Here is a 10,436-nt window from a genome sequence, read left to right as displayed (position 1 = left end):
TTTATTCCTAGATAATCTCTTAAATCTGATTTTTTTGGTTCGACGAACGGGGCTTGCCTTTTTCTAGTCAGGCATTTATAGATTCATCTAGTTTTGTTTGGACTAAGGCATGAGAAACATGGGCGGATATTTGTTAATTTGACTCATAACCTTAAATGGCCCATGTGAGGCATGGACAGTGCCAACACGACTCGTAACCTCATCTGTCCCAGACGAAGCAAGCGCATTGCTATATTATGTTGTGTCGTGTTCTCATGTGATTCGTGATTACTGTGTGTGGTCGGAGATGAGACCGACCGAGTACAAGGTTGACATGTGGGGCTTCTTGTGCTCAACAACACTCCCAACTCGAACTCGCCTATATAAATTGAAGCATTGTGCTCAACAACACTCACACTCATTCCATCACTAAACTCGTACAAATTCGTTATCTCACCAATCTTCTCAACTTCCACTCATTCGTCATGGAGTACAAAACAGAACAAGTCCAGTTCCAGCCTAGCCAAGCGGATTCGCCGCAAGTCGGAGACAAGTTGCATCAAAGAAGATCGGCCAATTATAGGCCTAACCTTTGGAAATACGATTTCCTCCAGTTGCTTAACAACAACAACGACCTAGTAAGATTCTAATTTGTACCTCCCGTGCTCATAAGTTCCATCAAATTTGATCGTTAATTATCGAACCGGTTGGTTTTTTGGTTGTACTCCTTTATTCAAGTATTGCACATGAGACATACGTTGATTTTATTTATTTTTTAATTCGAGCAAGGTAGTATTTTGCTAAATTGATTTGTAACATCACATGCATGATCTTAATATGTGTGGTTATCCTATATATCAGCCATCATCTAGACTTGATTTATAGCTAACAAGAATGTAAAAAACCAATTCATCTAGCTATATACATTTGCATGTACTAAATTTTTCTGAAAAATTAGCTTGCTCACGGTTGAGTCCTCTAGGGATTGAAATGAAACCAACCATTTCAGACTCACTATACAACAAAGTCAATCGCGATAATAAAAAAATCAATCATGTTATTAGAAACATAACGAGTCCACATTATTTTGGCTGTTACTTCTTAAAATATGATTAAACCGGTCAATTAGAATGAGTCTAGATAAAACCTTATTAGAAGCAATCAAGACTTTGCAATATATTTTACCATAAATTCGTAAAGGATAAAGTAGTATAATCACAACATCTTGGCATTGCTCTATAGGTTGAATTAATTGAGGCCTTTTCGAGGTAGATTTCGATCTTACGAATTCGACTCGATTCTATAGAAAGAAGGAACTAAAGAATGGGTAGAACGGCTTGTGGAGGAAGTAAAGCCAATGTTATCAAAAGTAGTCGATTCACTCCTCAAGTTAGAGTTGATTGACAGCATGAGAAAATTGGGGCTGTCCAACCTTTTTGTCACTGAAATAAAAGAAGCTCTTGAAACCGTTGCATCCACCAACGGTGGCGTTTTCAACGTGGAAGATCGGCTCTATGCCAGTGCACTTCGGTTTAGACTCCTCAGACAGCATGGCCATGTCGTTTCACAAGGTAATTCGTAAATATGGATGTGTGTGATTACCTTCGTCTGAGATGTTACTAACAAATGACAGCACAAGCCAAATAAATCAACGAATAATGCTATAGGTACTCAAGATTACTCCACAAAAGTTGGTTCCTTCCGTAGCAGTCATACCTATTGGGACTTAGCTCTACTGAAAAACCTTCTTGTTTCTAGAGAAAGGATCACTAAAGGAAAGTGTAATTGTGGACTAGACGGTGAAGAAGGTTTCGTCCACAGAGAGGTTTTATCGAATTGAATGCATACAATCCGCTCAAAGTTCATATGCCATTATTCACTGTTTTCCAATAACATCTTCTTAGTCATCAGTCGTCGTACTTTCTAATATTTATTAACATCGAGTATAATTAGTACTATCAGCAATTATTCTTGGTTCTGTTCGGCCGTAAATCTTCGACTTTCATTTTGTAATGAGATGAATTAAGGATGTTCAAGGAAGGAAGGAACACATTGAACGGAAGCAACTGCGAAGATGTTGAAGATATGATAGAGCTTCTTGAGGCTTCACATCTGGCTTTGGAAGGCGAAAACATTTTGGATGAAGCGAAAGCCTTCTCAACTGGGATTGTCCGAGAGAGAGTCTCCGGTTTGGATGGTCAGCTCTTGAAACGTGCCGTCCATGCTTTGGAGCTTCCGATGCACTGGAGGGTCCAGTGGTTCGACATCAAATGGCAAATTGGCTTGTATGAGCAACAGGAGGACAAGCAAAGTAATCTGCTTGAGCTTGCAAAACTCAATTTCAACACGGTCCAAGCCACACACCAAAGAGACCTTAGAGATATATCCAGGTAATTTCATCACGCTCAAACTACTGATGATATTTCAACCAAAAAAAAAACTACTCATGATGTATATGGTCTAAATTCATCCTAGGAAATTGCCTTCTTTGAAGCTATGTGTACCGGACATGATGTGATTTTCATAGCTTTGGATTTTGATTAGTTGCTTCGGTAAATTCAGGTGGTGGAGGGATCTGGGACTTATCGAACATGTTAACTTCGCGAGGGATCGGCTGGTCGAAAGTTTCTTGTGCGCCCTTGGACTCTCTCAGGGATCACGGTTCAGCTCTCTCCGAAAATCTCTTACCAAGGTCATCATCTTGATACTGGTGATCGACGATATCTACGACCTATATGGTTCGTTGGAGGAGCTAGAATGCTTCACCGGTGCCATTACGAGGTTGGCCACCATGCCTCCCAATCTCTACCTTTCGTGTTTGTTCAGCTCATTTTCTCTAATTGGAAAGTCCAATGCTTCTAGATGGGATTCAGAGCAGATTCAACAGCTTCCCGATTGCATGAAGGTCTGTTTCCGAGCGCTTCGCGATGTTACATACGACATCGCTTATGATATTGGCAAGGATGAAGATTGGCATCGAGTGCTACCACATCTCACGAAAGCTGTAAGAAAAAACTGTTGGATAACTGGATATCCATGCATATGTCACCCTAACTATTTTATGTCCTGCATAATTAATCATCTACGATTAAATCTTCTTTTTTCCTTATTTTTCCATAGTGGGAAGATTTTTGCAAAGCGTTACTTAATGAAGCAAAGTGGGACAATATGGGCTACACTCCATCTTTGGAAGAGTACTTAAACAATTCATGGACATCATCTTCTGGACCACTGATCTTGTCTCATGCTTGTTACTTCACGGGACATATGAAATTGGACGATCCAGCAGATTTGCTACAGAGAAACAAGGATCTGATTTACAATGTGTCCATGATAATTCGACTTTGCAACGACCTAGGCACATCAACGGTAATTATCAAACTTCTGTGGAAATGTTATAAACCAATTGAATATGACATGATGGACAAATTCTTAGCTTTTGTACTTACACGACGTAAGGAGTAACTAAATTTAGGAAATTGAATCTGATTGAGTTAACTGATTTATCTATTTGATTAGGCTGAAAGAGACAGAGGAGATGCTCCACCCTCAGTGGTGTGTTACATGCGAGAAGCAAATGTATCAGAGGACGTTGCTCGTAAGCACATCAAGGTATTGATAAACCAAGTATGGAAAAGAATTAATGCTCGTTGCTTCGGTAATGCCGAGACGCCATTTCTCCGACCCTTCATCATTGTCACCATGAACGCTGCTCGTGTTGCGCATATGCTTTACCAGTTTGGAGAAGGGTTCGGCGTCCAGGACGGCGACATTCGGCAGCAAATTCTATCTATTGTGATCAAGCCTCTCGCTCACGACTGAGATATTAGCGCATGTCTAATCACATAGCGGCTGTGTAAGCTAGACTAATTGCTGCAGGTTCAAAGATTGAAGGCTATAGGCAAATTGTATCCTAGGCAAAGCAATAATTACGTTTGTGTTTCACCCGGAATATCGGCCAAATACCTTAAAAAAAACAAGCACCCTCAGAATCAAATGCTAGTGCATTCACGGGAGGCATTAGAAACGGCAAAAAAGTTAAATTGTGTCAAACTATTTGACCTTCAAAACCGTAAAGCACTCCTTGGTCTGAAATTTTGATTCTGGGTTCTTGACTAGAAAGTTTGTCATCAGGTCTCACTTGCTGGAAGATGCTTTATCAACTCAGTAGATTTGGAATTGATGTTGTATTGACATATTGGCGCAGTCAAAACTATAGAGTCAAGCTGCGATTGATTTACGGAGTCAAGTTTGATTGAAGTAAATGTATATCAAATCAACCTCCGCAAACCTCGAATTGATTTGAAAGAATCCATCATATTCAACTTAAAATCAGATGATAGACCATGTTGACTTGACTGAACTTAGGTCATATCTGTAATTTCCTCTTTCTCAGAAATGAAAATTTATGAATGTGTTTTGAGGGCTTTGTCCCCAACTTATGGCTTCTAGCACGAAATCGAAATCCAGAGCACAAAAACCTAAAGTGGCTGCACTTCGCTTCATGTTTACAATGCACGTCTTTTGTTCGGAATTTAAGTCTGATAGCTAAAGTCAACACTATCGCAAACACGTGATACTGTAAATACTCGTAATAGGGTTAACTGTTGCAAACCATTGTAACGGTTTGATAAACAGGTATTTTGAGGGTGGATGAGACCAGAAGCCACCTCAAGTAAGAGAGATCATGCATTCCTATAAATAAAACACACACACACACACACACACATTACCTTGCTTCTTGTTCCCTCCATTGTCTATTATATGTTATAACCCACAATTGTCAGAAAGGTATTTTGACCAAGCATAGAAATCAGATTCTCTGGCCTCTTTCTCAGTTCGCACTGACCGTCCCATATCGAGTACTTAGTCCAACTCTTCACTTAATTCCCTCGTGGGAAAGATCCCAAAAGTTCTAGCTTTTTCATATGCAGAACTTTTTTCATGAATCGGTAAAGTTTTGTCTCTAGATGGGTTTTAAATTTACAGTCTTCTTCTCCAGCAATGGAAATGTGCTGCATTCTTGAAGTAGATGTCAATGGCCTTGAGACTTTCCTGGTGGACAAGGTAATTACTTGCTCGATTTCTCTCTCAATTTTCAGTTCATCACCTTTCTATCTTTATCACCCGCTTGAGTTCAAATTCTTGTGATGGTGCTTCTTGTTATAGTTTTTTACTATTGGTAATTGGCTTTGGCTTTCTTGAACTGTGAAATCACTCAGCTGATGAAATTGACTTCTGCTTAATCGATGAATTTCTGTTTCTTGAGAAAGAGAATATCTCTCCTAAATTGAGAAGCCTGTCGTACTTTTTGAAGATTTTCAGGTAATCCCTGTAATGGTTTTGAAGATTAAAACCATCCTGAATTGACTATAGCATTTTTTTTTCCTTTCGTTTCCCCGTTTGTTAACCCTCTCTTTGTTTTCTGTTTCTTGTGCAGAATATTATGGCATCGTTTTCAAGTAGGCTTAACAGATTGTTTGGTCAAAAATCAGGAGTAGTAAATGGGAAGCTGAAAGTGATCTTTCATGATTTTCCATGAGGCTCGGAGGGTTTTGAGCTCATGTCAAGATTTTGCCAAAAGGGGCAAACTAATACTACCCCCAAAAGGGGCGTCTCCAAAGACTGTCCAACCCCTAACTTCTAACTAACCCCTATTTGCCCTAGAGGGGGGGTTCACTCAGCATCAGTCTCGTCGATGCCAGTCTGTTCCTCTCAAGACTTGGATTCAGTATTGATCTCAATCGGATTGTCCTTGTCTCCCGACTCCGCTGGAACTTCGATCAGCTAAATGGTTTTAAATAAAACCGTGAGAACACTTCTCAGCAAGCGAAACCCTAAACCCCACCTAGGCTAACACGTACCTCCAGACAAGACCAAACATGAGATCACCCAATAAACACATCATGCATCCAATTGTACTTACATGGGCTTTTGATCCGCGCAATCTGCAGGTTAGTCTCAACTATATAATTTCCAATCACATTGACATTTCAAATTAATTTCATGCCCGATACACAAGTCGAACACATGGCATTTCCAATCCCACATTCCAACACTCGATCCTGCCTCATCACACTATTTTCACTCAACTCGCCAGTGACCTCCGTAATAGTACCGCCTCAGGTTCACTGCGACCAACTCATATTCACAACACTCCTTAGCCCGCATAATGGTACCGCCTCAGGCTCAACATCCACCACCTATTGCACAACCCGCGTTGAAGTACACGCCTCAGGTTGGCAGTCTTCCGGTAGTACCGGGCATCGTCCCGCGTAGTAGTACGGCCTCAAGACGACTCAATTCCCCGCGTAATAGTACCGCCTCAGGGATTTTCGTGACCACTCATACAACATCACACACAATTTATCATTTATTCGCTTGCTCGATTTACACGCCAGCATGCCATTATACCAGCCGATCAAATTCGGCCCATGCACGCATCAAACCTCATGCATTTCACATGCTCAATTAATACCCAATCATGGCCAATTGCCAGTCAATTCAATTCAGTCCATGCGCGCATATAACGGTCCACATTTCAATCAATCAATTCACAATTCAATAAGCATACAAGACCGCCATTGGGCTCACAATCACAGCCACTAACATGGGCATAAATTCAACATTTTCATGTGTATTTCAAGCCATAATAGCCACACAAACCAGCCAACCCAATTCAATTCGCACGTGCACAATTAACCCGAATTTCTGCATTTTAGGCGAAATTCCGCCATTCACGGGTGTCGTACTCCTACCGACAACCCCCAAACCAACACGCACTATATTTTAATCACCAAAATGCACTAATTCGGCCACAGCATGAACAGTAACTCGGCCACCATGGAAAATCACTATAACGGCGCATTTAGGCCCGTTTTTCGCGCAATAAGCCACAATAATCACTCGGAATCATTCCGATTACCTAACCAATCAATTCTAACCTCAAATCCACCTCAAAAATCATCACAATTTCTCCCAAAACACTCAGCCAAATCAGTCCGACCGTTGTCCCACGATTAACCCCTAAAACTCACTAAAACGGCCCCGAACTAACCCAAAAATACCCGTTATCCTAAGCGAGGGTTAGGATATCACTTACTTGTGATTCATACGCGAAATTGAGGCCTCAACAGCGGCTGGACAGGGAGCGAACAGCAGTGGCAGCGGCAACAAGCGGTGAGGGTTACCGGCGACTCGCCGGCGGTCACGAGCGGCGGCGATTGGCTGCTTGTTTTCTGTGGCTGATTAGGGGCTGAGATGGGGCTGGTGGTATTTCGGTGGGGTAAAAGCTGGAGAGAGAGAGACGTGAGGCAGTGGTGGTGGTGATGGTGAGCGGCCACGGTGGCGGCGGTGGCTCCGGCTCGGCGGGAAGCGACGGCGAAGTGGGTGGCTGGCTGGCCACTTCACGGTGGGAGGGGGAGGAAGGCTTGGCCGAGGGAGGGGTGAGAGATATATACTAAAGAGGCAATAATTGGTGTCTAATCTCCAAGCAAAATGACCATCATACCCCTCTCTCTATATTCCAAATCAACGGCCACGATTCGATCTTATCCTAAGATCGACGGTCCAGATTAATCCTCGCCAAGAATATCGAGGGGCAAAATTGGAATTTCACAAAATTTTCAAGGGCAAAATTGTCCAAATTTTTTTATTTCTAATGTAGGTGTGAAATGACCAAAATGCCCCTCTCCCATTATACTTGGCCTTAATAAAATCCCAGGGGTAAAATGGTCATTTTTCATTTCTCGCCGAAATTCTTTTTTTCTGAAGAATCCGGACAAATCTGAGGCTAACCGAGCTAATGACAACATCGTCCAATTATCCTATCATGACCTTCAGAATTTCCGATGCCCAAACTTGGTTTCTAATTAATGATGAAATTTAATTTACGTAAGTTGAGCGTATCTCGAACTAACGGGTGGCTTTTGGGGAAATTCGTACATTTGAACTGTGGCCGATACTGAATCATGCCACGTTTAAGTTTACTCAGGTCGTGACGACCTCGGTTGTCACTTAATTGTGAGGATCGATCGCTAGTTCCGACGGCACGATCGATTGGTATAGGTTTGGGGTCATTCGTCAATTCATCTCGTGGTCAAACGGAATCACCCGCGATCCGCTGATATGACAGCGGCAAATTGATCCCTAACTATCCTTGGATCGGCCTACATTGGCTCAAAATGTCACCTCGACAATTTTTATGGTCGAAAGTCGATTCACGATCGAGTTTATTTGGTCGCGCGAATTTAAATCCCTAATTAGCCATTCCCTATCGGTTAGTTTCCCATGAGTGATTAGTTCTGGGCAAGATCTAACTACAAGCACGTCCATAAAATCATCCATTTCATAAATCCCAAGTGGGTCGGATTTCGGAATTTCACAAAGAAGGACCACTAGAAATTCGATAAAATTTTGTACGTCAAGGGCTTGTGTACGCGGGATGACGTACCCACCAGCTTTGCCTATTCATAGACTCAATCCACCAACTTATACATGCAGTTTATCTCTGCATTAGCCAAAGACTTTCTTCTTGTTTTAACCTGGCCACAAACTTCAACTACAACCTATTAAACTAGAGACTTGTAGACATTAATCCTAGAGAGTCTATGCTTTTCTAGACATCAACATAGCCAACTTGATTAAGATCATATAGTGTAGTATTCTACCAACAAATATCCATAATCTCTTCAATCTGATTTTTGGTTAGACAAATGTGGCTTGCGTTTTGCTAGTTGCAAATTGGTATGTTCTTAGAAGAATCCGAGTTAGGCATAAGCTTAGTAATTCATTAGCCAAACCCTAGGTGGTCCACTCCGTTCAGGTAGGTCGCGATAAAGTACGACCTATTAAACTAGAGACTTGTAGACATTAATCCTAGAGAGTCTATGCTTTTCTAGACATCAACATAGCCAACTTGATTAAGATCATAGAGTGTAGTATTCTACCAACAAATATCCATAATCTCTTAAATCTAATTTTTTGTTAGACAAATGTGGCTTGCGTTTTGCTAGTTGCAAATTGTTACGTGCTTGGAAGAACCCGAGTTAGGCGTAAGCTTAGTAATTCATTAGCCAAACCCTAGGTGGTCCACTCCGTTCGGGGAGGTCGCGATAAAGTACGACCTATTAAACTAGAGACTTGTAGACATTAATCCTAGAGGAGTCTATGCTTATCTAGAAAAAATTGATCAAAACAACAGCATGCCCTACTTGATTAAGATCATAGAGTGTAGTATTCTACCAACAAAAATCCTTGCGCACCCACTTTATTCCTAGATAATCTCTTAAATCTAGGCAAATTGTATCCTAGGCAAAGCAATAATTACGTTTGTGTTTCACCCGGAATATCGGCCAAATACCTTAAAAAAAACAAGCAGCCTCAGAATCAAATGCCAGTGCATTCACGGGCGGCATTAGAAACGGCAAAAAGGTTAAATTGTGTCAAACTATTTGACCTTCAAAACCGTAAAACACCCCTTGGTCTGAAATTTTGATTCTGGGTTCTTAACTAGAAAGTTTGTCATCAGGTCTTAGTTGCTGGAAGATGCTTTACCAACTCAGTAGATTTGGATTTGATGTTGTATTGACATATTGGCGCAGTCAAAACTATAGAGTCAAGCTGCGATTGATTTACGGAGTCAAGTTTGATTGAAGTAAATGTATATCAAATCAACCTCCGCAAAGCTCGAATTGATTTGAAAGAATCCAACATATTCAACTTAAAATCAGATGATAGACCATGTTGACTTGTCTGAACTTAGGTCATATCTGCAATTTCCTCTTTCTCAGAAATGAAAATTTATGAATGTGTTTTGAGGGCTTTGTCCCCAACTTGTGGCTTCTAGCACGAAATCGAAATCCAGAGCACAAAATGTCACGCCCCGTACCCCACGAAGCGGTAACCTCCCACGCAAAGGTCGATTTGATTGTGTGCGACGTCCCAGGAAGCGTCGCCGACCCAATGCCCAAACCGAGAGTAAAGCACAAGCGAAAGTAATAAATAACAAACCCTGACAGTATATACATGAGCCAAGGATAACCAAACAAGCAACCAACGATGATGAAAACATACTTGCACTATACATTGCTATTGAAAACTTCTTTACAAACATCCATAACCAACTATAAAAAGATACAAGTCCACACCTACACAGTCAGCAGCCACGTGGTCAAAAATGGAAGTGGCTAGGGAGGTCAGACTAACTCAAAGAGAGGGCTACATTCAAAAAGTTACCAGCCCTCACTACTAGCTATGGCTCAGGATAAACCTAGGGTTCCTACTCAGGGTCGGAAGACCCAGTAGTGTCATCCGACGGCTCCTCTGAAGGATTCTCTAAAGACTCGGACAGTTCAGAATCCATATCTTCGGCTTGGGCTCGCTCATCTTTAGAGTCCTGCTCCAACTCTGGATCTAGGTAGAAACCTAACTCGTCGTCCACTCCCAGCTCTTCGTCA

General features: G+C 41.6%; 1 protein-coding gene across 1 annotated transcript; it reads left to right on the top strand.

Annotated features, from left to right (window-relative positions):
- The first annotated feature begins 399 nt into the window (after positions 1-399).
- LOC130135938 ((E,E)-alpha-farnesene synthase-like) lies at positions 400-3,801 on the top strand. The gene is made up of 7 exons (XM_056305831.1): positions 400-617; positions 1,286-1,550; positions 1,997-2,369; positions 2,542-2,760; positions 2,842-2,983; positions 3,100-3,348; positions 3,499-3,801. The coding sequence occupies exons 1-7, from the start codon at positions 465-467 to the stop codon at positions 3,799-3,801; spliced, it is 1,704 nt and encodes a 567-aa protein (XP_056161806.1). The 5' UTR covers positions 400-464.
- Positions 3,802-10,436: the final 6,635 nt, after the last annotated feature.

The sequence above is a fragment of the Syzygium oleosum genome, unplaced genomic scaffold (genome assembly GCF_021117445.2).
Source record: "Syzygium oleosum isolate NSW1041296 unplaced genomic scaffold, Sole_v2.1 Sole_v2.39, whole genome shotgun sequence".
NCBI lineage: Eukaryota > Viridiplantae > Streptophyta > Magnoliopsida > Myrtales > Myrtaceae > Syzygium > Syzygium oleosum.
The sequence above is the reverse complement of the archived record's forward strand: the minus strand, read 5'-3'. Positions and strand labels throughout refer to the sequence as shown.

Bases quoted from the DNA above. Each gene is read 5' to 3' on its own strand.
- LOC130135938 (XM_056305831.1), top strand. From the start codon at position 465: ATGGAGTACAAAACAGAACAAGTCCAGTTCCAGCCTAGCCAAGCGGAT. The intron at 618-1,285 runs GTAAGATTCTAA...TCGATTCTATAG, and splicing joins TTAACAACAACAACGACCTA to AAAGAAGGAACTAAAGAATG. The intron at 2,761-2,841 runs GTTGGCCACCAT...CAATGCTTCTAG, and splicing joins TTCACCGGTGCCATTACGAG to ATGGGATTCAGAGCAGATTC.